The 26731-nt window shown below is 65.1% G+C and overlaps 4 protein-coding genes across 18 annotated transcripts in view; 2 read left to right on the forward strand and 2 right to left on the reverse strand.

Annotated features, from left to right (window-relative positions):
- Window positions 1–6914, reverse strand: part of NOC2L (NOC2 like nucleolar associated transcriptional repressor) — a 12549-nt gene extending 5635 nt beyond the window's left edge. For 2 of the 3 annotated variants that reach the window (XM_060088750.1, XM_060088747.1), the window contains exons 1-11: window positions 6845–6914; window positions 6549–6701; window positions 5191–5365; window positions 4983–5102; window positions 4244–4364; window positions 4067–4157; window positions 2297–2375; window positions 2076–2186; window positions 1605–1718; window positions 716–904; window positions 376–515 (exon numbers count right to left, since the gene is read on the reverse strand). In XM_060088750.1, coding sequence (XP_059944733.1) covers window positions 376–515; window positions 716–904; window positions 1605–1718; window positions 2076–2186; window positions 2297–2375; window positions 4067–4157; window positions 4244–4364; window positions 4983–5102; window positions 5191–5365; window positions 6549–6701; window positions 6845–6870 — 1319 coding nt within the window. In that variant the 5' untranslated portion in view covers window positions 6871–6914. The remainder of the gene's footprint in view (window positions 1–375; window positions 516–715; window positions 905–1604; window positions 1719–2075; window positions 2187–2296; window positions 2376–4066; window positions 4158–4243; window positions 4365–4982; window positions 5103–5190; window positions 5366–6548; window positions 6702–6844) is intronic. The other variant, XM_060088749.1, reaches the window with a different exon arrangement.
- A 1352-nt stretch (window positions 6915–8266) lies between these two features.
- KLHL17 (kelch like family member 17) lies at window positions 8267–14664 on the forward strand. 7 transcript variants are annotated; one of them, XR_009531071.1, is made up of 13 exons: window positions 8267–8554; window positions 9405–9664; window positions 9752–9873; window positions 10034–10255; window positions 10733–10849; window positions 10937–11228; window positions 11508–11652; window positions 11737–11904; window positions 12324–12412; window positions 12495–12568; window positions 12751–12950; window positions 13287–13884; window positions 14206–14294. XR_009531071.1 is itself a non-coding variant. In XM_060088751.1 (13 exons), the coding sequence occupies exons 1-13, from the start codon at window positions 8445–8447 to the stop codon at window positions 14435–14437; spliced, it is 2139 nt and encodes a 712-aa protein (XP_059944734.1). In that variant the 5' UTR covers window positions 8267–8444; the 3' UTR covers window positions 14438–14664. The 7 variants fall into 7 exon arrangements, 5 of the variants coding, with proteins under 5 accessions (XP_059944734.1, XP_059944735.1, XP_059944737.1 ...); XR_009531072.1 differs by having other exon boundaries at window positions 12751–12985; window positions 13287–13394; window positions 14206–14292; XM_060088751.1 differs by having other exon boundaries at window positions 13287–13394; window positions 14206–14664.
- PLEKHN1 (pleckstrin homology domain containing N1) lies at window positions 14347–22464 on the forward strand. 7 transcript variants are annotated; one of them, XM_060088744.1, is made up of 16 exons: window positions 14347–14433; window positions 14986–15088; window positions 15188–15287; window positions 17782–17928; window positions 18014–18094; window positions 18214–18286; window positions 18585–18913; window positions 19023–19103; window positions 19867–19942; window positions 20061–20209; window positions 20334–20471; window positions 20667–20807; window positions 20974–21105; window positions 21289–21498; window positions 21742–21790; window positions 21877–22464. In XM_060088744.1, the coding sequence occupies exons 2-16, from the start codon at window positions 15006–15008 to the stop codon at window positions 22107–22109; spliced, it is 2022 nt and encodes a 673-aa protein (XP_059944727.1). In that variant the 5' UTR covers window positions 14347–14433; window positions 14986–15005; the 3' UTR covers window positions 22110–22464. The 7 variants fall into 7 exon arrangements, with proteins under 7 accessions (XP_059944727.1, XP_059944724.1, XP_059944725.1 ...); XM_060088741.1 differs by lacking the exon at window positions 14347–14433 and having other exon boundaries at window positions 14754–15088; window positions 18585–18712; window positions 18782–18913; XM_060088742.1 differs by lacking the exon at window positions 14347–14433 and having other exon boundaries at window positions 14754–15088; window positions 18585–18712; window positions 18818–18913.
- Window positions 22465–23416: 952 nt separating this feature from the next.
- PERM1 (PPARGC1 and ESRR induced regulator, muscle 1) lies at window positions 23417–26445 on the reverse strand. The gene is made up of 3 exons (XM_060079089.1): window positions 24444–26445; window positions 23942–24202; window positions 23417–23823 (listed from the first exon to the last, which is right to left on the reverse strand). Exons 1-3 carry the CDS (start codon window positions 26443–26445, stop codon window positions 23417–23419), a joined length of 2670 nt encoding a protein of 889 aa, XP_059935072.1.
- Window positions 26446–26731: the final 286 nt, after the last annotated feature.

A 26731-nucleotide genomic window follows, 5' to 3' on the forward strand; every position in this document is an offset into this window, starting at 1 on the left:
CAAACTGCACACAGCCCCCTCTACCCCGCGTCCCCAGAATGCACGTGTGGGCGGCGGCCTGGACTAAGGTACCAGGTCACAGGCGACCGAGAGGCCCAGCTGACAATGATTCTGGGATGTCGGGGACAAGGCCATGGACAGCCTCAGCCCAGACCTTCCTCAGGTGCTGCCAAGTCACAGACACCACACCTGGAGGCCCCAGCTGCCAGGGGCACTGGCCAGACCATCTGCGAACAACCCCGACCCTGCCCTGACCTCCAGGACAGCCTCCTGTAACCTTCTCCCTGTGTAACCCTGGCCCTGAGCCCCAGGATACCTATGTAACCCTGGCCCCACCTCCTTCGGCCCTTGGGGCAACCCCCGGCCCCGACTCACTTGATGCAACCGATGACAACCTGGGACAGGGGGTAGATCAAGGGCCGCAGAGCTTCGCTGGGGCAGATGGTGCTGAGGGCGCGGCACCACAAGTAGAGGCAGTGCACGAACTGCCAGTTGTACACTGACTGGTACGTCTCCTGGGCAGAGTGCAGTCCACCCAGGTCAGCCCTGGGTCCCCTTCACCTACTGCACAGCCCCCACCAGCAAGGACCCTGGCGCCACCAAGGGGCCGAGCCGCCGCTCGCAGGAGGCCCCGCCCCCCCCCCCCCGCAGTGGGTCAGGCCCCGCCCCCACCCCACCCCCGCAGTGGGTCAGGCCCCGCCCCCGCCCCGCCCACCTTCTTGCGCGTGGTCATGGCATTGCGCAGGTGGATGGCGAGCTGCCGGATGTAGAGGAATGCGTGCTGGTAGGCGACGCCGGCGTCCAGGGCCAGCAGCTCTGTCAGAGTCCGCTGCATGAAGTTGACGAGGGGCAGGGTGCTGGGGGAGGTGAACCTGCAGTTCCTCACGTACGTGATGTACATTTGCTGCCGGAAACACCTTAGTCAGAGCCACCTTTGAGCTCCCAGGGCGCCATGCCCCCACCACCCAGCTCCAAGCCCCCTGCAGACACCCGGGCCTTTCCCTCAGAGCTGGCCTCAGCAGGAACCACAGCCCAGCCACGCGTGCCGCAGAGCCCCCTCTGCTGCACGGCCCTGCTTCTCGAGGCCCCACTGCTGCTCAGCCCACCAGTCCCGGGCAGAGTCTGCAGTGCTGAGGGGAAGGGTCTTACGGGGAAGCCTAGACACCCAGGAAGGAGGGAGCTGCAGCATGAATAACCGTGGGAACGGGCAAGGGACGTGGACGGACCAGAAGGGAAGGAGACAGAGAAGCCCCAGCTGCCCGCCAGGCTGATGCAAGGGGCTTCCAGAGGGTCCTGTGCAGGGCAGGCCGCCTCAGGTTTAGAGCCAGGCAGCAGGGTCCCCGCCCTTCTCCACGTCTGATGTCTTCGTCCACTGAGGGGAGAGCTGTGCAGGTCACTCCATGTGGAGCCCCAGGGGGACCAAGGGCTCCTGTCCCTGTGCCGTCCCGTCCCCCACTTCTCTTGGAGGAAGCCATGACGAGGACCTGGGTCTGCCCAGGGTCACAGCACCCGCGAGAAACACCGACCACAAAGGCAGCCTGCCCAGCCCTCAGGTCGAGACCTTCAACCCAGGCCCTAGTGGAAGAGCCGGGGGGCACCACTACCTTGAGGACGGGGCTCAGGAAGACTTCCTTCCTGTGCCGGCAGACCTTGACAAGGACCAGGAAGGCCAGCACGCGCAGCGTCTCCTCACCCGTGCCCCACAGGACCACCATCCTCTGTGGAGGCGAGCTGTCACCGCCTGCCCCGGCCCCACCACCCTGCCCCAAGCCCGGCCAGAGACGGCCCTTCCCACAGTGCCCCGGGGAACTCCCCGAGTTAGAGCTCAATCGCGGAGGAGCGAAACCAGAGCACAGCACCCCTCCTGAAGGCCGTACGGTGAAAACGGACCTCTGCTGTCCAGCGCATGTACGTACGTGGGTGCCAGAAAGCTGCCCCCCACCCCCCAGGGGAGCCCGTCCTCGCATGACTGGGCTGTGCTGCCTCGAGTGTGCCCCCAAGACAGAGCCCCACGGGGTGGCACAGATGCCCCCTGCACTCCAGCCGGCGGTGGGGCTGCCCCGAGGCCAGCGCACCTTGAGCAGCATGCGGCACTGCTTGGGGAAGGTCAGGAAGTAGGGCACGGAGCCGCTGACGTGCTGGAGGATGGCCGCCACCACTGTCGCCTCTGCCACACAGGCCACCAGCTGGGGAGGCAGGAGAGGTCAGCGAGGCCCAGGGTACGAGGAAGGACTGGACCGGCGGACGCAGCCAGGCCCCCATGTGACCCGGCAGGCCCCGCCCCCCAGAACTGCACCTGTGTGACGGAGCTCAGGTAAGCCTTGATGTCCAGCCGGAGCTTCCCCCACAGCGGGCTGCTGGATGGCTGCAACACCCTGCAGGGAGACCGCACCCTCCAGCTCAGACACGAGGCCAGCAGGAGGCAGGGGTGTGCCCCAAGCCACGTCCCGTCCAGGACACACACAGTGTCCAGGACGCAAGGGCACATGGGCCCTGGGGTGAGACACCCCCCCCCATCTTTCCCACGAGTTCAGGGACCTTTCCAGCTGGATGAACACGAGAGACACACCAGGACTCTCTCAGGGGTGGCCCACAGCTACGCCTAAGGAGGGGTACCACCGAGCCCCAAGTCCCCCACAGGCCACCCCACCCAGCCAGAGGGCTGACCATCCTTCCCGTCTGAGCCCAGGGCCAGCCACTTCCCCCAGAGCCCCCACACAGACCCCTGGCCTCCAGCTCCCCACACCCCTCAGGCACCCACACTCTGCAGTCCCAGGTCTGACCCAGGCATCGCCAACCAGCACAAGCTGTCTTCCTTTGGGCCACATACAGTTTTTGTCGTTGTTACCCTTGCGGCTTACAGGATCTCAGTTCCCCGACCAGGGACTGAATCTGGGCCACGGCAGTGAAAGCACCGAATCCTAACCACTGGACCACCGGGGAACTCCCCGGGCCACATACGCTTTACAGAGACCAGGTCATTTACACCTGAATTTCAGCAGCAGTGGCTGATGCTTAAGAAGTTTCTCGGAGGTGTCACCTCTCAACACTTGCAGAACTCAGCACGTTAAGTGTCTGTTAACCCTGCTAACGTGTGCAGAAGAACCAAGGACAAGGGCCCCTAACAGCCTTCCCCATGGGCTGAGGCCGGCTGCTGGGCACCTGGACCCACGACCCAGGCGGCGCTGCTGCTTCCTCCCAAGCCCGCTGTCCTCCATGGTGACCGCTCTGCCCACTGCAGCGGCCCCCACGGGCGCCCGCACCCAGCCAACGCCAGCACCACTTGCGCTGCCTCTTCGCTGCCCACTCACTCACCGCCTGTGGCCCTGCACTCTCGCCGGCAGCCAGCTGCCCTGTCCCCTCAGGCAGCCACACCCACGTGGCCGCATCAGTCCCGCCCCGACCACCACCCCCAGGCCCAGGCACTCCCATCCCCGAGCCCCGGCCTCCTCCACCTCCCCTCCAGGGGGTCCCGGCGGACCTCTCCCTGGAGCTTCTTTCTCCCTCTGAGCAGCGACGGGGTGAGTCTGACCCTCCAAGCCTTTCCTGCCTCCAGGTCACGTGGCTGCAGGCTCCTGGGAGCCCCAGGGGAACCCACAAGCTGCCAAATGTCGGCTGCTCCCCTCTCCCCTCTGAAAACCTTCCACGGCCTTCTCTGCTCAACTGACCTCTCGCACGAAAGTCAAGGTCCTCAAGCGAGCGTGGATGGGGCCCCTGCCTAGACACACACACTCTCGCACCAGCCAAAGAGCAAGGAGAGCAGATGAGACTTGACTTGTCCAAAGAGAAAAGAGAGAATCCTGACCAGGGAAGATGGGGGAGCAAAGCTAAGCACACACTCTGTGGCCCTGGAGGAATCCTGGGCAGGAAGGAGGAAGGACAGGGCTGCCCCCACCGGGCCCTGAGTGTCCAGCCTCTCCCAACAGCCCTGCAAAGAGCCTGGCTCTGTCCTCCACATCCCTCTGTGCCAGCTGGGTCTAGAGGGGGCCCCTAGGTCCCAGAGCCCCTGCCTTCCCCAGGGCAGGGCCCTGACCACGCCTCCCCATGCCACCCTCTTCCCTCTTACCTGCTACTGTCCCTTGGGGCTTTTCTAAACAGCAGCTCCTGGAGACAACCAAAGAGATCTCTGATGCAGAAAGTGACCAGAGCGTTGAACACTGCAATGAGGGGACCAGAGATGCCACTCTCAGGACAGAAAATGGAACATAGAGACTGTATCCCTGGTCCCTTCACCCCAGCTCACCAGCACTGTCCGTGACCTGGAATTTGCTGGTCTCAGTGCCTTCCTGTTCTCCTTGGGTGGTGGCCACGGCTGCTCGAAACGCCTGCACAACTTCGTGGAACAGCTTTGGAGTAAGGTGCTGCTAAAAGGGCAGAAGGACCCGGAATGTTGGAGGAGCAGTCAGCTGTGCTGGGCAAAGCGAGAGGCAGCTAGCTGGGGCTCCAGGAATCTGCTCTATGAGAGAAAGGCACGCTCGGCCACATCCTCAGACCAAGAGCAGAGGTGGGAGCCGTGTTATGGAGCCATGTGCAGGGAACAAGAAGAGTCCAGAATCCTCCTGGAAGGGCCACGGGGGAGGGGCTGAGGAGCCGGGATCTAAACAATGGCCAGCTCCAAGTGGTATCTGGAGTTCTCCCTTTCTGTCCTTTCTTTTCCCTGCGGAAACCACCGCAAGGCCCTCCGAAGGGCCCTGGCTCCACCAGCGAGCAAAGGCACAGAGACTATGTCCTGCCCACAGTAGACTTCAGAGAGCCCCGGAGAGAAACAGAGAAGAAAGGAGAAGGCGGAGGCCCTAGGCTCTGAATGAAGGAGAGAGTGCCGTCCTGATCCCTCCTAGCGTGCAGGGAAAACTGCGAGATTCTCTTGTGCTGAACGGGCTCAGAGAGGGCTCCTCCCACCTGCACTGCCCCAGATAAGTGAAAGAAAGCAAGGGGGCGGGAGCTGGGGCGGGGTCAGCGGCCCAGCCCACGCCACTTCTCACCTTTGCTGCCTGCTTCCATCTCTCAACCATGGCGAGGGTCACAGAGGCAGAATCCCTCCTCTTCCCCGTAGGTCCTCTGGGGGCCCTGTCCTCCTCGTCTTCCTCCTCCTCACTTGCTTCCTGCACCAGACACAGAGGGCCCCACTGGACCAGATGCACAGGCCACAAATATGCCCCTGCCCCCGCCCAACGGTGCACAGGCTCTCACTTCCAGCCCGTCCGGCAGGGAGTGGAGCTGCCCCTCCTCGCCCTCAGAGCTGTCCGAATCACTGAAGTTCAGCAGGCTCTGGTCATTCTCCTGCAGGAACTTGTAGAACTCAGGGTCTTTGTCCTTCAGTCGAGAGAGCTGGTCCTTGTGCTCAGACGCACGGCCCCTGCGCCGGCTGAGAAGGTGGGGGTCATCAAGTCGGACCGGCAGGCACGGCCAAGGCCAAGGGGGGAGGGGGGATCGGGCTTCCCGTCCTCCTCAGAGAACCTATGAGGCTTAGTCTGCTTCCTCCACAGCAGCTGCCAACGACCAAGGCAGGGGGATTGCCAGAGAGGAAGTTTTCAGCAGATCTCTCTCTGCCCAAAGTCCGGACTCATACATCCAACAGCCTCTGCACACGTGTTTCAAACCCAACGCGTGTTTCAAAACAACGCTGAACTTGCAGCTTCCCCCGAACTTACTCCGCCCACACACTGCCTACCTCAGCTGTCGCTGACTCCCCCTTTCCAGGTACTCACGTGAAAGGTAAACCCTCTCTGCCTCTCACACCCAGCATGCACCCTGTCACGAGATCTCATCATCAATACTTCCAAAAGTCTCACGACTCCTCTCAAACCAGCATCATCTCTCAATTCGCTTGTCCACTCCAGCCGCTTACAACCTGCTCTCAGCACAGCAATCGGAGGGGCCCATGCTGTGACATGTCACGCGACGTTACTTCGCTACTCAAAACCCTAGGATAATTTCCAACTGCACTGAGACGCCATATAAACGGTCTACAAGATCCAGCCCCATCACCGTCTCTCCAGCTTCACCTCCTACTACTCTCCTCGCATTCCTGCCACAGCCATGCTCAACTCTGCGTAAGGCTCACTCTCAACTCAGGACCTCTGCTGTTCCTGCTGCCTGAAACACCCAGACATTCTTCCCCTACTGCTGCAATTTACTCCCTCGGGTTTCCTAAAACGGCCTTATCCACTCCACCTAACGCTGCCGCAGAAGCTCCCGCCTATGCTCCCTATTCCTCCAGCTCCTTCTGCTTTTCCTTCCTGTCTGCAGCACTTATTTCGTCCACCACCCTACATGCTGTGGCTTACCCAAGGCCGAGTAAGCGCTCCTAAGCCAAAATGAGTACTATTCTCCAGCATTTCCCAACACTGGGATGACTTGGCACAGAGCAGTCACTCCGTAAATACCGATGGAAGAATAAACAAGCCGAAAGGTATGGGGGAGAGGTCAGAGGTCCCTAGGTCTCAGTCCTGAGGCCCCAGGAGTGGTCAGCACCCTTCTGGTGGGGCGGGCCAGGACGGTTAAGTGGGTTCTGCTTACACACGGCCCGTAGAAGACGCTCCACTCACCTGGCCAAGGGACTCCCACCTGGCCCATCCGGGCTCCGGGCCGCTCCGCGCGCCGCCCGCGTCTCTGCCTCTGGGGCTCCTTCGGGCTCCGAGTCGGACTCGGAATCAAAGCCCGAGGCCAGGAACTCGTCCACCGTCAGCTCCGCCAGGCGCCTGCGGGCCATGCCATTGGAGTCACGACTCCCTGCCAGCCCGGTGTGCCCCAGCCCGGCCGCCCCAGGAACACAGAGAGGCGCAAGGGGAGCCTCTCTGGATGCAAGCACCCGCCGGGAGGCCTGATCGGAGCCTCAACTCACCGCTTGCGGGTCCACGCCGCCGCCATAACTGCAGGCCCGTAGCGTGCGCCCCACTTCCGGCCCCAGCAGGCCTTGCGCCAGGCGCGCTTCCTGCAGGCAACCCCGCCCCTGGCCCCGCCCCGCCGCGCCCCGCCAGGTGGCTTTAAGGTTCTCCAACCTTGGCTGCGGCGGCATCCAGGCGGGAGGGCGCGTTCAGCTCTCTTTTTGGGCGGGAGGCGCTCGGCCTCCCAGGGTGGCACGCGGGACGAAAGCTCCCTGCGCAGGCCTGGTTCAGTCACGGCTCCCGCTCGCTTCCGCTGAGGGACAGACTGCGGACGGAGCTCCAGCACCCGGCAGGACTGCGTAGGGCGGAATCCCGCCATTCCGCTCACAAATCTGTGACGTTTACCAAAAAAGGCACTAATAACGACACCGACCTGGGGGAGGGCCGGGCCGGGTCACCCTCGCCCAGCCCAGCCCACAGCCCCCCCGCCCCCCCCCCAGGTTCCGTGAACACGTGCCTGTGAGGAAAAATGCATGGGGGGAAACGTGTCAGAGAGGACTTCTATACAAAGAGCTCTTAGAAATCAATAATAAAAAGCCAATAATCTTTAGTAGAAAAAACAGACGAAAATAGAAATGGTGATGCTATAGATGGGCTGTTTGCGAATTGATAAATGACACTCTGATGAGGATCAGAACGATAAGAGCCGTTTCCACTTCACTGGACAGCCCCACAGCACCTGCGCTGGGGGAGCAGGAGGGGGCAGACAGGCGACAGACCCGAGCACTGTTACTGAAACCAGGTTGGCCAAATCTCCCTGAAAGAGGATGGCTGATATTTCAGTCCAGCGAGTCCTCTGCTGGGAATTCAGCTACGAACACATCTGCCTAAGTCCCCAGGCCGGCCCGGGCAGGGACAGCCACTTTTGCTCTGCCCTATCTGTGGAACAGCCTGCAGGTGCAAAGGCCCGGAGGCTGGAAGGTTGCCTTGGGGAAGGAAGGAGGTGGGGAAGCCAACCTATGCCCTGCCCTCCCCCCACTCGTCCTAATGGCGGAGGTCCGCGGGCCTGGACAGCCAGATCCCAAGACAGGGGACCCCTCAGCGCCCAGGGTGTGCACCCCCACCCCTCTCCCGCTCTGCAGCCAGCGTCCAGATCAAGGCCAGACGCAAAGTGGCCTGCGTGGGGTTGGAGAGAGGAGGGCAGACGGGGCCCCCGGCTGGCTCAGGTCTCAGGGGCATCACGTGGGGCCATTCGGCCCCCCAGGAGATGCGGGGCCCCGGAAGGGGCGAGGGGTGCTTCTTGAACGAGTTGAGGCGGGCGGAAGGTCCGGGAGGTTTCTTGGGGATAGGCGGCGGGCGGGGCCCGGGGGGCTTCCTGGAGGAGGAGGCGGACGGAGCGCCGAAACATTGGGAGGATTCGCGCGCTACGCGGCGCCCCTGAAACCTCGGGGGAGCGCGGGAGGCGGAGCGGGCGGCGCCGAGAAACAGCGGCTGCGGCCAAGCGGCGGGAGCGAGGAACGCCGAGCCTGCCGCCACCGCCGAGCAGTCCTCCAGCCGTCCAGCGTCCGCTTGTCCGTGCATCCTCCGCGGATCGGCGGCGGGCCGGCGGCCGAACCCATGCAGCCGCGCAGCGAGCGCCCGGCCGGCAGGACGCAAAGTCCAGAGCACGGCAGCCCGGGGCCCGCGCCCGAGGCGCCGCCGCCGCCACCGCCGCCGCAGCCGGCAGCGTGAGTGGGCCGGGGGCCTGGGGACCGTGACTGGCCAGGGCCGAGGAGGAGGGGGGAAGGAGGGGGGAAGGAGGGAGGGAGGGGCGCGCCGACCCTGGCAGGCTGCCGGGAGGGGGCGGCCTCGTGCCCCGCAGGCTCGGCCCGACCGCGGAGGGTCCAGGACCCCTGCGTTACCCGCGCACACATTCGGCGCGGGGCAGGGCGTCCCGAGGAGGCTGCTCCCGGAGGCTCTGTCCCCTCCCGCCGCCCTTGAATTCCGGCTGCGCCGTTCAAAGACTCGGGCGGCCTGTCTGAATGATGGGGGGTTGGCGGTCAAGAGAGGTCACACTTGCTGGTCGGTGTAGGGGCTTCAGAGCCACCGGTCAGTACGGACCAGTTTCACCTCGTGCACTTCCCGCATGCCCTGCCCGTGCCGAGGACACCGGACTCTGATGGGGGCACGGGAAGGGTTGCCAGCGATGGACAGAGAGCCTAGTCCCGAGGAGGGTCTAGAGAGCCGGGTTCTTCACGGAGGCCCCCGGGCGGAGGGAAGTGTGGTGCTTGAGCAGGGGTCGCGGCAGAGGAAGATGTACAGGTTCAATGACGGACCGGGCTCTGGCGTGGGATCCGACCTCACTCTGGTAGCAGGTTGGAGCAGGGTCTAGTTGGGCTCCCTGGATGCGAGGGAATAGAGTGCGGTGGCGCCCGGAGAGCAGGGGCGGTCCTGAGGGGAGTGGGTCCTCGATGGAAACCGGGTTCGGGCTGCCGGGGGCGGGTGGCCTCCTGGGTGCCCAGGCCCCGCCCAGGGTCTCAGGGGTGGGTGAGCAGCTCCCTGCAGAGCACACCGTGACCAGGCACTGCCCACCTACAGCCCCGAGGCAGAGCGTGCCCGGCCCCGGCAGGCCCGGCCCACGGGCCCCATGGAAGGTTCAGTGCAGCTGCTGAGCCGCGAGGGCCACACCGTCGCCCACAACTCCAAGCGACACTACCACGACGCCTTCGTGGCCATGAGCCGCATGCGGCAGCGCGGCCTCCTGTGTGACATCGTCTTGCACGTGGCTGCCAAGGAGATCCGGGCACACAAGGTGGTGCTGGCCTCCTGCAGCCCCTACTTCCACGCCATGTTCACAAGCAAGTACTGCCCCATCGGGTCCGGGCGCTTGGGGGACTCTGCAGCTCTCCCAGGGTGGGGACCAGCCTGACCTGCTGTCCCCACAGATGAGATGAGTGAGAGCCGTCAGACGCACGTGACGCTGCACGACATCGACCCTCAGGCCCTGGACCAGCTGGTGCAGTTTGCGTACACGGCCGAGATCGTGGTGGGGGAAGGCAACGTGCAGGTGAGGCTACCTCACCCCCCACGTCCCAAACCGCCACCCTGCTTGTGTCTCCGCTCTCCCCACGCCCCCAGCGTCCCCTGTTCCGCTGCCACCCCTTCAGTCCTCACGTCCATTTCTCTGTCCCTGCTCCCCTGGCCCGCTCTCCCACCTTGCCCCATAGACTTTGCTCCCGGCCGCCAGCCTCCTGCAGCTGAACGGGGTCCGTGACGCCTGCTGCAAGTTCCTGCTGAGTCAGCTCGACCCCTCCAACTGTCTGGGCATCCGCGGCTTCGCCGACACACACTCGTGCAGTGACCTGCTCAAGGCGGCACACAGGTACGTGCTGCAGCACTTCGTGGACGTGGCCAAGACTGAGGAGTTCATGCTGTTGCCGCTGAAGCAGGTAACGTGGCAGCTGGAGCACAGCCTGGACCTTGACTCGGACCCCGACCCTGTCCCAATCGCCAGACCCCAGTACCAGCCTTGGCCCCCCGGCCCCCATCATCTGGGCCCATGAGATCTGGTCCTTTGCTCCTTAGTCTTTATCTCCAGTCTCTGACCGACATTCCAACCCCGCCACCCATCCCCTGGGAACCCCCCACCCCCATTTTCTAACCCCACACAAGCCATCGCCATTGATACCTGACACTGTCCTGTTCTGGTCACATACCTGCCTACAGTGTCCCATGCCTGGTTCCGTATTCCCAGGACTGCTGTGGAGCTAGGCCCACGGGAACTGGGTCTGTGCCCCCTGACCCTGCTTGGCTCTTCCTCATAGGGACACTGGGCCCCCTTGGACTCTCCCTCCCAGGCACCTTCAGGGCTCCATGGGTCCCCAAGCCCCTCCCCAGATCTCAGGTCTGAGGGTCCCCACCCCCAGGTGCTGGAACTGGTCTCTAGCGACAGCCTGAACGTGCCTTCAGAGGAGGACGTCTACCGTGCCGTCCTGAGTTGGGTCAAGCACGACGTGGATACCCGGAGGCAGCACGTTCCTCGGGTGAGGCCAGGCCCTGGGGGGCCTACAGTGCTTGGGAGGGGATGCAGTGGCTGAGGATCAGGCGTGCCTGGGCTCTTGTGTGCCCAGAGCTCCCACAGGGGTGATGCAGGCGCGTGTCTTGAGGAGGGTCCAGGACACGTGAGCAGGCCTGCTACCACACCCCAGCTGATGAAGTGTGTGCGCCTGCCCCTGCTGAGCCGGGACTTCCTGCTGGGCCACGTGGACGCCGAGAGCCTGGTGCGGCACCACCCGGACTGCAAGGACCTACTCATTGAGGCCCTCAAGTTCCACCTGCTGCCCGAGCAGAGGGGCGTCCTGGGCACCAGCCGCACCCGGCCTCGGCGCTGTGAGGGCGCCGGCCCTGTGCTCTTCGCTGTGGGTACGCCCACCTGTCCCGTCCCATCCGGTCCCCCATCCCTGCCCCGTGTCCCTACCCACAAGCCTAGCACGAGCCCCCCCACCCCCCCACCCCATGCCGTGTCCATCCTGCGCTCACCCCACACCTGCTCTCCCGTCCACCGTGGTGTGACCCGCTCACCAGTCACTGGCCCCACTTGCCCTTGGAGCCTCCAGGCCCTCAGCCTCGGGCTGTGCTAGAGCCTTCTAGCCCACTGCGTCCCTGGGCCCTTGTCCTGCCCTGTCACCTCCCCCTCCCTAGGTGGTGGGAGCCTGTTCGCCATCCACGGGGACTGTGAAGCGTACGACACACGCGCTGACCGCTGGCATGTGGTGGCCTCAATGTCCACGCGCCGGGCCCGGGTGGGCGTGGCGGCAGTTGGGAACCGGCTGTATGCCGTGGGCGGGTAAGAGTGGGGGGTGGTCTCGGGTCAGGGGCTTGGCATGTGCCCACTGGGCCAACCCTGACCAGCAGCGAACCCCTCCCCTAGTTACGATGGGACTTCAGACCTGGCCACCGTAGAGTCGTACGACCCTGTGACCAACACCTGGCAGCCTGAGGTGTCCATGGGCACGAGGCGCAGCTGCCTGGGTGTGGCTGCCCTGCACGGGCTCCTGTATGCAGCCGGTGGCTACGATGGGGCCTCTTGCCTCAACAGGTAGTGGCTGGGGTCAGGGCCGGGTGGCCGTTCAGGGTTGGCTCAGCAGGTGTGGCTGCATCAGGACTGCAGAGGTCCTGCCTGAGGGGAACCAAGGGGGACCCTGCCTGAGTCAGGTCACCAGGGTCCCCTGTGCCTCCTCATCTGGGCTGGCCCGGTGGCCCCTTCTTTCCTCTCTGGCGTCCTTCCCACCAGGCCAGTGGCTGGGCCCAGGTGGACACTTGCCCAGCATTATCCAGGTAGCCCGTGGCCTGTGTCCACCTAGTAGGCCCTGCTTCCTGCTCCAGTGGGACTCTGGGGTCAGCCTCCGTGACTGCCTAGCACAGAACTGTAGTCATTCCTCGGGGGAGGGCAGGTCCTGGGGCCGGGACTGCCTTTCTGCCCCTGCCCAAGGTCAGCGGCCGTCCTGGTGTCTACAGTGCCGAGCGCTACGACCCCCTGACGGGAACGTGGACGTCAATCGCCGCCATGAGCACCCGGAGGCGATATGTGCGCGTGGCCATGCTCGGTGGGTGACTGCTTCGCATAGCGCCCACCCCAGGGACCCCCGCACGCAGCAGGTGCACCATGGGTGTGTTGCCTCCCTGTAGATGGGAACCTGTATGCCGTGGGCGGTTATGACAGCTCATCACACCTGGCCACCGTGGAGAAGTATGAGCCCCAGGTGCGAAGCACCCCAATCACACCTTCCCCTCCCCCAGAGCTACTTCGGGTCATCGCTCTCTGGCCACCCCCATCCCCCGGAGGGTCATCCCTTTACGTCCACCCTGTCCCACAGACACCCCACCCTGGACTAGAGTCCTGCACGTGGAGACGGAGGGAGGCTGGTGGTGGGTCTGCCCCCAGCCCGTCCCTCCGCCGCAGGTGAGCTCCTGGACGCCCGTGGCCTCCATGCTGAGCCGGCGCAGCTCCGCGGGCGTGGCGGTGCTCGAGGGGGCGCTCTACGTGGCCGGCGGCAACGACGGCACCAGCTGCCTCAACTCCGTGGAGAGATACAGCCCCAGGGCGGGCGCCTGGGAGAGCGTGGCGCCCATGAACGTCCGGAGGTGTGCCGGCCCCCGCACCTGTCACCACCACAGCGGTCTGCACCCCCGACCCTGGCAGATGTGTCCCAGGCTCTCACCCCTGCGCGGCGTGTCCCCCCACCTCCCTCCCTGGTCTCCCCCTCCAGGGCCCCGCCCCCACAGCTCCAAGGCTCCGCCCCCATCATGCCAAGGCCCCGCCTGACCGGCTCATTTCCCCCCCATCCGTCCTGCCCCCAGGGTACCTCCCAAGGCCCCGCCCCCTGAGGCTCCTCAGGTGGCTACGGCCCCACACCCGGCCCTGCGCCCTCCTCACCCCCAGCCTCGCCCCTTACTTCTCCCCGTCCGCCCTGCCGGCAGGAGCACACACGACCTGGTGTCCATGGACGGCTGGCTGTACGCCGTAGGGGGCAACGACGGCAGTTCCAGCCTCAACTCCATTGAGAAGTACAACCCGAGGACCAACAAGTGGGTGGCCGCGTCCTGCATGTTCACACGGCGCAGCAGCGTGGGCGTGGCCGTGCTCGAGCTGCTCAACTTCCCGCCGCCCTCTTCGCCCACGCTGTCTGTGTCGTCCACCAGCCTCTGACCCGTGGCGCGGCCGCACAGAGACCCGCCCGCGGCCTCCCACGTGCCTTAAGCCCCCTGGGCCCAGCGCCTGCCTCCTCTGCGCGTGGGGCGGGGCTCGGCCCCCACCAGGAACGTCCGGGGCCGTCTGTCCAGTCTCCGCGCGTCTAGGCCGCCGGTTTCTGTGTTCCTTTCTCAGTGTTTGTTTGTGTGTGCCATTTGTTTATTCACTCGTTTATTTATCGATCGGTGGTGGGCAGGCTGCGGCTGCCAGTCTCTCTGTTTACTTTTAAAGTGTCCTGTCTCTGGGACCAAGCTGCCCTCTTGGGTGTCCTCCCACCGTGCTGGGGGCACTGGGGAGCGACCGGGTGGACACTGGCGTTGCCCGTGGGTAAGGGGCCAACTTGGACTCTCTAGACCTGGAGGGACCGAGGGGTGATGCAGAGCAGTTATTCGGGGGGGCTTTCTGAGCAGGTGCAGACCCCCAGCCTGAGCTTTGCACACCTCCTTGCCTCGCCCAGCCAGGCACACTTCCGGCGGGGGGGCACGAATCGGGCTTCCTTCCTGTGGCTGTGGTGCCATCTCTGGATCCTGCACTGAGCTGGGCACACGTGCACCGCAGACCGCGCACAGCAATATGAGCCACTTGAACAATAAACGTGTTTCCTGGGCTCTGCGGGCCTGTGGCTGAGTGTCGATCTCTGTCTTCCAGGGTCCTGTCTGGGGTGGCTGCGCGGCTGGGGCAAGATGCTGTGTTGGCACCTGGGGGCTTGGAGGCAGCGCACTGTCACAGCCAGGGGCAGGGCTGTGGTGGCCAGTGTCTCACTCCAGGCTGTGCGTGGCATCCCCCTCACCATGGCTGTCCCAGGCGCACCTGGGAGGGTCATGGCCTCCCTCCTGGATTCTGGTTAAGCCTTGGGGATCCTGACCTTGATCTGGGGTGAGGATTGGACTGAGGCAAGAGAGGAGGCTGCGGGAGGGTCCTGGCTTCCCCTTACCCAGTGGCAAATTCCTGCTTCAACAGCTGAGAGTAAGCACACATCCCCCTGCAGTCACTGGTGACTCAGCAACAGGCATTTAGGTGGAAACAGGATGTGTGCTCTCATGGTGGGGAGGTCTGGAAGGGGATGCCTGGGCTCACGGAGCTCCAGCTCTTGGCACCCCCAGTCTGATGCCATCACAGACTGGCCTTTGGGCCCCCTCCTGTACGGACTGGGGGCTCTTCACGGGGCGGCGAGAGGAGGGGAGCCTTTCCTCCCCATCCCCCCCATGCCGCCCCCCCCCCCCCTCGGCTGGCTGGCGTGTGTGGAGGACCCTGGGCAGGGAACTGAAAGGCCCAGCTCAGCCTCAGGTAGGGGCCAGGTCCCTCCCAGAAAGGCTCCGCCTCCCCAGCCCTTGGGTACAGGGCAGGCTGCCCCAGAGCCCCGCCCCCGGAGGTGGGGCAGGAGGCTCGGGACAGAGGGACCCAGACCTGTCGACCTGCTCTACTCAGGCCGGCTGCCACCGCTGCCCATGGGGAACAGCCACTGTGTCCCTCAGGCCCCTAGGAGGCTCCGAGCCTCCTTTTCCAGAAAGCCCTCGCTGAAGGGAAATAGGTGAGGCGGGGCAGGGTACGGCTGCGGCCACTCAGTCACGGGATCTCCCTCAATCTGCCTCGGGGGCCAGGCTGTGAGCACCCCTTCCCTTGTTCCCAGAGAGGACGGCGCCCGGAAGCTGGTCGGCCTGTTTGGCACCGAGGCCAGTCCGGATGGGGACACCACTGCCGACAAGATCTTCCACTACATCCCCGGAACGGTGAGCAGCCGGGCTGTGAGCCCTGGCTCAAGGGGGCGTGGCAGTGGTGGTCTGCGTGTGACTGCGTGTGTGCGTCCTGCCTGTGCTGGGCCCGGGGTCTTCCCCGTCGGACCAGGGGAGTCAAGTCCACAGCACAGGGAGGAAGTAGGTGCAGCCCTGCCCTGGGACGCTCATCGGCCGAAAGTCTGAGCAGAGTGAAACTGAGACCCGGCCCTGAGTCAGTGGGGCGGTGGGGCGGGGCCTCCACGCCTCGCCACGCGCTAGCCCTGCCTGGGGACCCTGGTGTCCGCCCCCCGCCCCGGGCCCTGGCCCAGGACAGCGTGTCTGGGCACGTTGGAGCTGGATAAGCACGCGTGTCTTGGCTGCTGCCGTGTGGGCACGGGCATCAGGCTGGTGACGGGGCCGTGAACCGCCACGCCCAGCTGTCACTCCGAGAGTTAGGGGCTTCGGGTGCGCAGTGAGCCGGCCTCCCCCCTACCCTCGGCCGCGGTTTCTCCAAGGGGTATCCCTTCAGTGTCCACCGCTGCTTCATCCCACAGCAGCCCCTGCGCCCCGCCCCCCAGGCCCCGCCGCGAGGACGTGGCTCCCAAGCACACGGCAGGCCACCCCGAGCTGAGCACCACCCCCAAGCCCCTGCCGGGCTGGCCGAGGGGGAGAGACACCCACCCTTTAACCCAGCATGGCAAGGGGCGGGGCAAGGCTCTGCTGTGTGCAGAGGCCCTGGGTGTGAGGGAAGTGACCCCCCAGGTCCTTGCCCCAGACACAGCTGCCCTGCGCCCCTCGGTCCTCAACAGCAGCTGGTGTGGGCTCCAGAGCCAGCTTCCCAAGTGTCCCAATCGGGCTGTCCCCTCTCCTCCTCCCTGGGTGTCCTGGGCTCCCCGTGGCCAAGTGCTGGCTTCAGAAACCAGGCTGCCTCAGAGAAGTGGACAGGGCACTTTGGACAGGTCCCAGCCGGCGGCCCTCGGTGTGGCCGCATCGCAGACCTCAGCTCCCTCTGTCCAGGCTCAGGGCACGTCGTGTGGTCCTGGCGGTCCTCCTGAGCCGGGACACGGCGGCTGGAGAGGGGACCCGGCTTGCTGAACCTCGGGGGGTGGGGCCGGGGGAGGAGCCAGCGCTCCTCGAGCCCTGCCTGGGCGTGGGTTCTACACCCACAGGAGAGCCTGCTCGGCCACGGCCCCGAGGCTGAGCCCAGGCCACAGGGCCAGCTGTGTGGCCCTTCCTGCACCGTGGCCGATTTTTCATGGGTCCCGTCCGGCATCATTCCCCGCACTGGGTGTGGGTGCGTGAGGCCCCACCCAAAGGCAGAGACGCCAGCAAGCTGTGAGTCTGTCTGTTCACATTCCTGGGCTTGCCCAAGGGGTGCCTCAGCTTGGCCAGGGCATAGCAGCCCCTGCCAGCTCCCCAGCACGCCCTGATCCCAGATCTCAGCCCCTCCAGCCCCAGTTCGGCGCCCGTCCTGGTCTGACTCGGTTCTGACAGTCAAGCCCCTGTTTATAGAGGATTCTCTGTATGCCAGGGTCAGCTGGGCACTGGTTAGTGGGCACTAACCCTCCCTCCCTTCAGCAGACAGGCATTGAGTCCCCAGCACACTCCAGGCCCGTCCTCGGCCCTGGCCCAGCAACGGGCCCCATTCTCGTATCGTTCTCACCCCATGACCCAGCCAGGTGATAAGACAAAGAATTAAAAGACAGAGGAAGCCAGATGTGGCCAGCGCTGAGGAGAAACGTACAGGAGGACCAATGGGCAGGGGTCAGTGAGGCTAGAATGTTGGAAGGGCACCAGACAGGGGCTCACAGAGAAGGGGGTCTGAGCCAGGCTCTGGATGGGGTGAGAAGGGGCTGGGCTGAGTGATACAGGCAGTGGGGGCAGCAAGAGCCAAGGTCCTGAGACGGGCACGTGCCTGCTGTGAGGGGCGAAGACCCCTTGGCCAGTGTCAGGACCTTGGCCTCCGCCGAGACGGAGATCGGGGGCGTGCGGCAGTGTGCTGGTGGCATGAAATGGGCTGTGACGGGAGTACTTACACCAGGGAAATTGGCAAATACTACAAATCAGCCCCCCCCCCCTTTCTTGGTAGAACCAAGTTTTAAAATGTTAGTAGCCAACCCTGAGGTGAGGGAGGGATTCGAGCATCGTCTCACCTGGACACCTGAAAACCCTTCTGACCAACAGTCCCTGCCTTTGGGAGGTTGAATCACCAAAATAAGGGAACACAGTTAGGAAATAGCGAAGCTGAGGGTTGTATCTGCGTTGAAGTGAAACCTCGATGACTCCAAGACTAGATCACAGAGTTCTGTGACCAGCACGGAGGCTGTGTGTGTGTGTGTGTGTGTGTGTTCTGCGTTGTTTTCACGTGAAGAGGCTGTGAGTGTGTACAGGGTTCTGCACACACGTGTGATGCTGCGTGTGCCTTCTTAACCCGTGTATTGTGAGACTGGGGGCCAGGGCTGCTGGCCGCTGGTCAGGCCCCCTCCCCTGAGCTCTGCCCCCACCCCAGAACATCCCGAGCCTGGAGAGCCAGCAAGAAAACCTGGAGCAGCCTTTCCTGAGTGTGTTCAAGGCAGGGCAGCGGAGGGCGCCCGTGAGGAGCCTGGGCGCGGTCGTGCACTACGCCAAGGTCCAGCTGCGTTTCCAGCACAGCCAGGTGGGGGCCGGGCCGGGAGGGGCATGCTTGAGGGCCGCCCCGGGCCTGCCCCCAGCCCTCAGACCCCGGCCCCATTCTCCCCCAGGACATCAGCGACTGCTACCTGGAGCTCTTCCCCTCCCACCTCTACTTCCAGGCCCATGGTTCCGAAGGACTCACTTTCCAGGTGAGGGGACACGGGCGGCGGAGGAGCTGGGGGAGAGGGAGAGAGCAGCCCCATGGGGCGCACGCGGCCCAGTCCTGCTCGGGGTGCCCCAGCGCTTCCCTCCCACTGTGCTCTGGCAGGGGCTGTTACCACTGATGGAACTGAGTGTCTGCCCGCTCGAGGGATCCAGAGAGCATGCCTTCCAGATCACAGGTGTGCAGGGGCACGGGGCTGCTGCCTGTGCTGACCTGGCCCCCAGGAGGGCGTGAGCACTAAGGCTGCTCAGGGAACCTGGCCGTCGACCGGGCCCCAGGACCTGGGCGGGGCTTGGAGCATGTTGAGGGGTCCTGGCTTTTCCTCTGATGGGCACATGTGCGTCTGCCGGGCTGGGGCGGAGGGCAGTGGGTCGGGGGCCTCCAGAGCCGTGTGTGTGGTCATCAGTGGCCCCCCCGACCCTCGAGGAGCCTCTCCTGTGGCTGCTGGCCTAGCCTACTCTGCCCCTCCCCCGCAGGCCCGCTGCCCGCCCCCCTCCTCGTGCTGTGTCCCAGCCGGGCCGAGCTGGACCGCTGGCTCTACCACCTGGAGAAGCAGACAGCCCTCATGGGAGGGGCGCCGTGCCGCCCCCCAGCACCCCCGCAGGTCAGTGCTGCGAACCCCACGCCCCTTTCCATCCCCACTCTCCTCCTGCCCTTGACCCCCCTCTACCAGGGGCCCCCTGAAGACGAGCTCCCCTGGACTCTGCAGCGCAGGCTGACCCCGCTGCAGACGGCATCAGGCCTCCAGGTGGTGGGCACCGCCATCTGCGCCTCAAGGGTCAAGCTGCAGCATCTGCCCTCACAGGTGGGTGGGGGGCGCAGAGGTGGAGGAGGCGGGGGAGGGGTGCAGGTGGCAGGTGGGGCCCTGGGTGTGTGCCGGTGGAGCCCCTACTCTGCCCTGTGGCCCCTCACAGGAGCAGTGGGACCGGCTCCTGGTCCTGTACCCGACCTCCCTGGCCATTTTCTCCGAGGAAGCAGATGGGCTTTGCTTTAAGGTGGGTCCCTCCCCACTGTGGACCCGCCCCAGGGACGCGCCCTTTGCGTGGGGGTGGGAGGGGGCAGCAGGTCAGGAGGAACCTGTATTTCGGGGCCTGTTGGGACAGAGAGCGCGGGCCCCGCCCACCCAGCCCGCTGCCCTGGTCAGTCTGGGCTTAGCCTGATGTGGCAGGAAGGTGGGTGCCCTGCCTCAGCACCCCGTGTCATCCTAGAGGGTCCTCAGGCCCCAGCAGACCCATCACCTGGGGTGGGTGGCAGGGGGGCCCCTGGTGCCCCTAAAAGGGTCCTATACCTCTGAGCAGGCAACTTCCTGGTGCCTGAGGCTTATGCGTGTGCGTGTGCACAGGTGGGCCCGGGCGTGGGTGTGAAGGTCCTTCGGGGCCAGAGCGAGTGTCGTGTGCATCAGGGTACATTTTACTCTGGGGGTGAGCATGGCTTTCAGTCACTGAGAAACACACAGGGGGCTTCCTTGTGATCCCGTCCCACCCACCCCCATCTCAGTGGGTGGCCCAGGGGACCAGTCCCTGACCAGTCCTGTGTCGGCCATTGGCTGGCGAAGGCCCCACCTGGAGACCAGGGATGAAGGCACCCCCCAAGGGCAGACGGGGAGTGCCTGGCCTCCCACGGGGTGTCGGCCTTGGACCTGCCTTGCCCTCTGCCCGGCGTCGGAGTGCCCACCCAGCCCGGGAGGACAAGACGGGGCAGTGGGCCCAAGGGTTGCTTCCCCTGACTAAGGCCTTGTCCCCTCTGGATGCCCCACAGGGGGAGCTCCCGCTCAGCGCCGTCCACATCAACGTGGAGGAGAGGGAGAAACAGATCCGCTCTTTCCTGATCGAAGGTGGGCAGAGGCCAGGCCTGGGAGAGAGGGTGTGAGCCTCACAGGCACCCAGCTCTGCACCGGGGCTTTTCAGGGGGCACCCTGCCTGCCAGGCCCCCTCACGGCATCTGTGTGCCAGGCCGTCTCATCAACACCATCCGTGTGGTGTGTGCCAGCTACGAGGACTATGGCCACTGGCTGCTCTGCCTGCAGTCAGCCTGCCGCGGGGACAGGGCCTCCCCACCGCCCGGCCCCGAGAGCTTCCCGCGGCTGCGGGCGCCCCCACAGGTGAGGAGTCAGCAGGGGAGGTGCCGCCGGGCAGCGGTGAAACAGGAGGGTGTGCCTGGGCACGGGGCGGTGGGGGGAGGGGCCCTCCCATCCGGCTCACCCTTACCCACCGCCGGCTGCCCAGGCTGTGGGCAGTGGCCGAGGCTCACTCTCCTCTGACGGACGGACCAGCTGGGACTCAGGGTGCCCAGCACCCGCCTCCAACCACACCAGCCACTCCACGCCTGAGTCCACCAGAGGCTGCCCTGCCCGGCCCACACCGGTGAGTATCTGGCGGGGAACAGGCAGAGGAAGGGGGCGGGGGACCCTGAGGCGAGTTTGTCTTGGGGACCCCACTGCCCGTAGGGCCCTGGTTCTCAGGGGAGGTGACTCAGACCGGAGGGGCTCTGTGTAGCCTCAGAGGGGTATGTGGGAGAGGGCCCCGGGGAACCTTCTGGAAGGTCCTTGGTCCCCACAGGAGCAAGCCAGCCCTGGCTGCCTCAGCGTCGGTGGGCACAAGGCAAAGCTAAGACGGGCCAGCAGCAACCGATCACCCAGGAGCAAGGCCCAGGGCAAGGGGCCCGGCCCAGCCACCCCACTGCACCTGGACCTGACCAAGGTGGGCCCAGCATGCTGACCCCGGCTCCAGGCATGGCTCTCCCTCCCGCCCTCCATCTCCCCGGCCTCCTCGGTCCTGGGGCCACCCAGAGGCCTCTTCACAGAGAAGGGAGGGCTTGGCCGCTTCCAGCTCCGGCGATTCTGTCTGCTCTGTGTCTTGCCTGTAGCTGAGGCTGGAGGATGGCCCTGAGGCCCCAGACCATTCCCTGGAGACACCGCACTCCCCGCTCTACGCTGACCCCTACACACCACCTGCCACTTCCCACCGCAGGGTCACAGACGTCCGGGACCTGGACAAGGTCAGTCCCCTGCTGGATAACGGAAAGAGCTGGACGTGGCCACAGCCTGAGGCTGAGAGGGTGCCTGAAGCCTGAGATCTGCTCAGGCTGCCACGGGAGGCTGAGGGGGTTTCTGGGGCAGGGGCACCTCAGCTGCACGGAGGTCCCAGCCCAGGGCCTCGGTCACCAACGTTCTCCTGACAGTTCCTCAGTGCGATGCAGAGCTCGCTCGGACCTGAGCCCACGAGCCCATTCCCCTTGGTCCCCGTGTCCGTGCCTGTCTCTGACCGCAGCTCTGCACTCTCCGGCCCCCACTTGCTCTCCGAGAAGGGAGTCCCGCAGGCCCGAGCCTTTCAGCGGCATCGCGGCTCCATCAAGGGCCGGGGGTCCCGGCCCTCGGACTCCCCTCAGCTTGTGAGTAGCAGCCCCCACCCCGGGCAAGGGGTTCTGCAGCGGGGGAGAGGAGACCGCGTGGGGCCTCCTGGGACCCTGAGGGAGCAGGAGAGATGGAAACGGGGGAAGGGAGGATGGGCGGAGACCAAGGACGGGGGCGGAGGCAAGAAGGGGGTGGGGCCGGGCCGCCCCCCCCACCCCACCCAGCTGGCCGCCAAGCCGGTCCCAGGGCCCATCCCTCAGACTCGTCTTTGGGGTCCCCAGGTCTCTCCTGCGAGGGAAGTTGTGCCCGAAGCCCCGCCACCTCCCCCAGGTGAGTGAGGGCGCTGCCCCTCCCTGGGAAAGCTCTGGGTGTTGCCTCCTGAAAGCACATGCACCTCTGCCCTCCCCACCAGACAGCCGCCCCCCAAGGAGCTACGACAGTGTCTGGGACAGAGCTCCGTCACCTTCCCACCAGCGGTGGCCTCGAGGAGCACCTGAGGCTGAAGGCGGGCTCGTCCAGTGGATCTGATGGCCACCAGGAGGCTGCTTCTCGGGACCGCCTGCCTGCATGGACCCTGCAGAAGGGGCTGGAGCAGGACCCGGGGCTTCTTAGTGGGGCCCCAGGCACTCGGTATCGAGTCAGGGTCTGACCCCAGCAGGTGGAGGGGGCCTCCAGGGCCCTGAGCTACCCTGGGCTCTTGAGGGGTCAGGAGGGCCTCATCCTCAGGACACCTTGGCCAAGTTGACTGGATGCCCAGAGGGGCCAAACCTCAGCCTGCCTCTCAGGGAAGGAATGAGGGAGGGGACTCGGGGCAGGGGCTTCACCTGGGAGAGGGAGGATGGCACATGTGTAAAGGTCAGAGGGCTGAGAAAGGTTAGCGAGAGTCAGAGTATGTGAGGCCAGAGGGCACAAGGGTCTGAGACATCACAAGCAAGAGGCAGGAAGGCGGCCTGGGCGTACGTGAGTGTGAACGTCGGGAGAAACCGGCAAGAGACTAAACAAGAACGAAGGAGATTTTATCGGTGCTGTGTGTCCACGCATTCTGTCCTGAACAGCCAGGAGTCTCCTGCGTCCCGGGGACCCTGTATGTGCTGCCTTGGAGCTGGACGCCCACCCAGCACCTAATCCGGCAGCCCCCTTGCTCCACGACTGCCCGCACCCTGCCCACCTTCCTGTGCCACCTCCGGCTCCTGTCAGCTCTGGGCGAACCCAGGTGTCCCATCCCTCCACCTGACACCCTTGGCTTCCGCCCCTGCGCCTCCTGCAGGGCTCCCCAGAGGGGGGACTCCAGGCTCTGCTCTAGAGACCCCCAGCCTTCAGGGCCCCTCTGGGTACCTGCTCACCATCTCGGGCGGGAGCCGAGGAGGTCTTGACCACAGACCCCTGGGGTTCAGGGCTTAGAGAGGCCTCAGAGGCCTCCGACGGCCCGGCCCACTTATAAACAGGGCAGAGGGTCCCTGGGATGCCACCCCCGGCCTCAAGGCCCTCTGCCCAGATCTCCAGCTGGGGCCTCGCTGCTGCTCTGAAGCCCCATCATACACCTCCCTCCAACAGGATAACCACGTAGGATTAGGACTCCAGTTAACTCTGGTTTCAGATAAACCACAAATAATTCCTTAGCAGAAGTAGGTCTCATACTGCATGTCTGAGATTCCAGTTTCGCTGGACATCTTGTGCTTTTGTTGCTAATCTGGCACCTTACTAACCAGCTCCCTGCTTGGCCTGCCCTCCCAGCCTTCCAGAATCTCCCCAATCCCAAGTATGGAGCACAGCCTCGGCCTCGGCCACCGGCTGGACCCTCGGGTGGAGTCCAAGGGAGCCAGGACCAAGGACGCAGGCTCCTTCCCAGATGCCGCAGAACGCAAGGGTCAAAGGGCAAGGCCTGAGGGCAACACCTCATCCTGAGCACCTGTGGACATTTCCTCCTCCTGCGTCTTGCTGGGCGGAGCCTGGGTCCTAGGAGCTGGGGCTGCGGCGCCCCCGCCCCACCTGCCGGCGGATGTACCGGATAGCGGAGATGGTGCCGATGTTGGCCAGCAGAACTGCAAGAGAAGCACAAGACCTCCTGAGTGCCGGCTCCATTCCGGCCTGGTCCCCACCCTCCGTCCACACGGCGGGGTTCTCAAAGGATGGGAGGAGGCCAGCGGGGCGAGAGTGGGTCAGCAACGCAGGAGACCCGTCAGGGGAGACACCTGCACCTCCCCACGTGCCCCTCATCCCTGCTGGCCCAGCAGCTGGGACACCACCACTGCCCCTCCATTTGACTTCTAGACACCAGCCCCCCGCCCCCCAGGCCCACAAACCTGTTTTCCAGGCATCTGGGGCATGCAGGTCTGACGTTCTCACAGCCCAGGTAGCGAAGGCTACAAACACCAGGCACATGTCATTCTGGCTGAAGGTGAACGAGGTGAGGGGGCCCCGGGGCTCCCCTGGAAAGAGAAGTGCGTCCTGAGCTCCTGCTCTTGTCCCACCCAGACACACCTGCCCTGGGACACGTCTCTCCTGGCCATGTCTGTCCTGAGTCACATCCTCCCCGTGATACCTTTGTCCCAAGACACAGGGTAGCACGTGGCATAGTTGAGTCAGGCTGACTTGGGCGAGAACGTCTGGGGCACCGTTTCCTGGTTTGTAAAATATCTTCGAGGGGGAATGCGAGCCTGCTCTGCCAGGCAGCGTGGCCTGAGCTGCTGGCAGAGCGCCTGCCTGCTACAGGCTGGGGGCAGGCACTGCCGTTACCTGGGTCTGAACACAGGGCGACGGTCAGTGTGGAGCCAAAGCCCTGCTCGACTGGGGCTGCCCCACCTGTACCGGGTCCTGGGATGGCCAGGAGCTGGTCCTTCCTGCCCAGATCATCCCTGAGGGCCCCCACCAGCTCACAACCCAGGGTCCTGGCTTGCCCCTCCCCAGTGGCCCTCTTGGCCCAACTCCCTAGACAGTGTGTACCCAGGTCCTGGACAGGCCATGGGGTCCCCGCAACACACACCTGCTTGCCTGATGGCCAGGGTAAGCTGCTCTGCTGAGGCTGGGCTAGGCCCTGGTGGCGTGCTGGTCCCCACTTCCCAGGGGACTGACCTGAGGCGCTCCGTGGCCTGCATCTGGAGACGGGCAGCCGGCCCCAGCGTGCCCCCTGACGTGGCCTCCCCGAGGAGGTGCTCATAGGCCTCGGGGATGGAGATGGGTATGGGATCTCCTGGCGGAGGGGCCGGCACAGGCTCAGCCTGGAGGGGTGGGGCCTGGGAGTGGCCTTCCCGGTGCCTCGACCTCTGGGTTTGGCCATCCTGGAAGAAGAACTCGCACACGCCCGGCCACTGGACTTCGGCCAGAGCCTGGCTAGCCTCTGCTTCCTCCTCGACATCTTCATCCTCCTCCTCGATGGTGTCACAGAGGAAGAACTCATAGGTTTCTGGGAGGGTCACCGCGAAGCAGCAGCTGGGCCCAGGCCCCGCTGAGGCAGAGGGGGCAGGGGGAGGCAGGTGCTTCAGGATCCGAGGCTGGGAGGTCCGGGGCCCAACTGCCAGAGCGTCCCAGGCTCCAGACGCCCTGCGGCCCCCAGCTGCTGTCCCGGGGGCTGTGGCTGGGCAGGCAGGGCCTGAGGCCTCTGCTGACCCTGGCTCCTCGGGGCTGGGCACAGCCATGGAGAATCGCACTTTCTTCTTCTTGGGGGCTTGGATAGGGCCTAGCGGGGGCTCCCCAGTGTGGCGTCCAGGGGCACCTGCTGAGGGCTCCCCTCTGGGCTTCTGTCGGCCCCCCTCTGGAGACCGAATAGGGCTCAAACCCAGCTTGGCCACTGGGGCAACCTCCAGCTCCACCACGTCAGGCCCAGCCTCGGGGATGGGAGCAGGTGTGGACACACCCACATCAGACCCAGCCTCAGAAGCCAGGGGAGGCACAGCTGTACGTGGAATAGCCTTTGAGACAGGCGCAGACGAATCCACCTCCAGCTGGACCCCGGGGCCTGGCATAAGCAGGTCCACATCCAGGCTAGGCTCGGAGGCAGGTGTAGACGGGGGCTCATCGGGTTGAGGCTCGGAGGTGGGTGTGGACAAAGCCACGTCTGACTTAGCCATTGTGACATCTAGAGAAGCCTCCAGGTCAAGCGTGGACGTAGTGCATGGCTCAGTTCTGAGGGTCATTCCGATTAGGTCTGTACCCTGCTCAGTGTCAGGGACAGATGTAGACAGATCCACACCTGGCCCTTGCCTGGCCACCTGCTCAGGGGCTTCTGGAGACTCTGGCCCCAGCTCGATCTGCCCAGCTCCTGCTGTCTGCCCTGTTGTCCCCACCCGGAGACCCTTCCCCCTGGACCCAGCCAGGCCAAGGCCATCCTCGGCCCCGGCCTCGGCGAGCAGTAGGGAGCCCAGCTGGGTGGGAGCAGGGCCCGGGTCACCCAAGCGCCCACCCGCCTTGGTGCCTGCAGCCCGCCTCTTCTTTTGGCTGGGGCTGCGCAGCAGGGCTCCAGGGCTGCCAGACGGCCTCGGGGGGGCAGCGCTGCGGCCGGGGGAATCGGGGCTCCGAGCGGGCTCACCAGTGAGAGTAGGGGCAAGACCCCGGGGGGCTGGCCCCTGCCGAAGTCTCTGCCTCTCGCCTCTGGAAGACACTGGCCCCAGGAGGGATGAGCCCTGGACCAGAGGGGCAGCACCAGGGCTGAGGGACAGCCGAGCTTCTGGCTGCACAGACATGCTGGGCATCTGCTGACCAGCCTCTGGGGCCAGCACAGACTCACGCCAAGACCTGTTGACCAGCTGCCAGGTGGCTGCCTTGTCCTCCTCCTCAGAGCCGGGCCGGTCACTCCCCCTGGGAGCCAGCTGCCCCTCAGGAAGGGGCGGGGGCCCTGGGGGGCTGCTGTCCCTTTGGTCAGTGTCACTGGACAAGAGCTCATCCCCAGAGGCCAGGCTGGCCTGCAGGAGGCCACACTCTTCGGCAGTGGCTGAAAACTCGGCCCAGTCCTGGTCACTCAGCTGGAGGCTGTACTGGAAGTTCTCCATTCTGGGTCAGCAGAGGCACGTGAACCACAGACCAGGCTCTTCACGGGCCCAGGCCCGGGGCCCTGGCCGGCACACACTGCTCCCACCCCACCTGCCCCCTGGGGCATCCCATGCCTCCCTGGCTCAGGGGCCAGCACTCCATCTCTGTCCTGAAAGAAAGCAGAACAAACAGAGAATCCAGAGGGGAGCTGTGCTGATCTCAAACCTGATGGCTTCCTGGAGCTAGAACATCCGGAACCCACTTTCCGTGCTCCCAAATGGACCGCAAATGCTAACGTTACAGTGA

The sequence above is a fragment of the Mesoplodon densirostris genome, chromosome 2, assembly GCF_025265405.1.
Source record: "Mesoplodon densirostris isolate mMesDen1 chromosome 2, mMesDen1 primary haplotype, whole genome shotgun sequence".
Taxonomy (NCBI): domain Eukaryota; kingdom Metazoa; phylum Chordata; class Mammalia; order Artiodactyla; family Ziphiidae; genus Mesoplodon; species Mesoplodon densirostris.

What these genes read in the sequence shown, in the direction of transcription:
- PERM1 (XM_060079089.1), bottom strand. Translation starts at nt 26,445, where the DNA reads ATGGAGAACTTCCAGTACAGCCTCCAGCTGAGTGACCAGGACTGGGCC. An exon ending in CCTGGCCATCAGGCAAGCAG is followed by an intron (nt 24,203 to 24,443) that starts GTGTGTGTTGCG and finishes CCCTGTGTTCAG; the next exon opens with ACCCAGGTAACGGCAGTGCC. An exon ending in AGAGACGTGTCCCAGGGCAG is followed by an intron (nt 23,824 to 23,941) that starts GTGTGTCTGGGT and finishes TGGTGTTTGTAG; the next exon opens with CCTTCGCTACCTGGGCTGTG.
- KLHL17 (XM_060088751.1), top strand. Translation starts at nt 8,445, where the DNA reads ATGCAGCCGCGCAGCGAGCGCCCGGCCGGCAGGACGCAAAGTCCAGAG. An exon ending in GGAGGCAGCACGTTCCTCGG is followed by an intron (nt 10,850 to 10,936) that starts GTGAGGCCAGGC and finishes TTGTGTGCCCAG; the next exon opens with AGCTCCCACAGGGGTGATGC. An exon ending in GGGGCCTCTTGCCTCAACAG is followed by an intron (nt 11,905 to 12,323) that starts GTAGTGGCTGGG and finishes TGGTGTCTACAG; the next exon opens with TGCCGAGCGCTACGACCCCC.
- PLEKHN1 (XM_060088740.1), top strand. Translation starts at nt 14,763, where the DNA reads ATGCCGCCCCCCCCCCCCCTCGGCTGGCTGGCGTGTGTGGAGGACCCT. An exon ending in TGCGTTTCCAGCACAGCCAG is followed by an intron (nt 17,929 to 18,013) that starts GTGGGGGCCGGG and finishes ATTCTCCCCCAG; the next exon opens with GACATCAGCGACTGCTACCT. An exon ending in TGCACCTGGACCTGACCAAG is followed by an intron (nt 20,808 to 20,973) that starts GTGGGCCCAGCA and finishes TCTTGCCTGTAG; the next exon opens with CTGAGGCTGGAGGATGGCCC.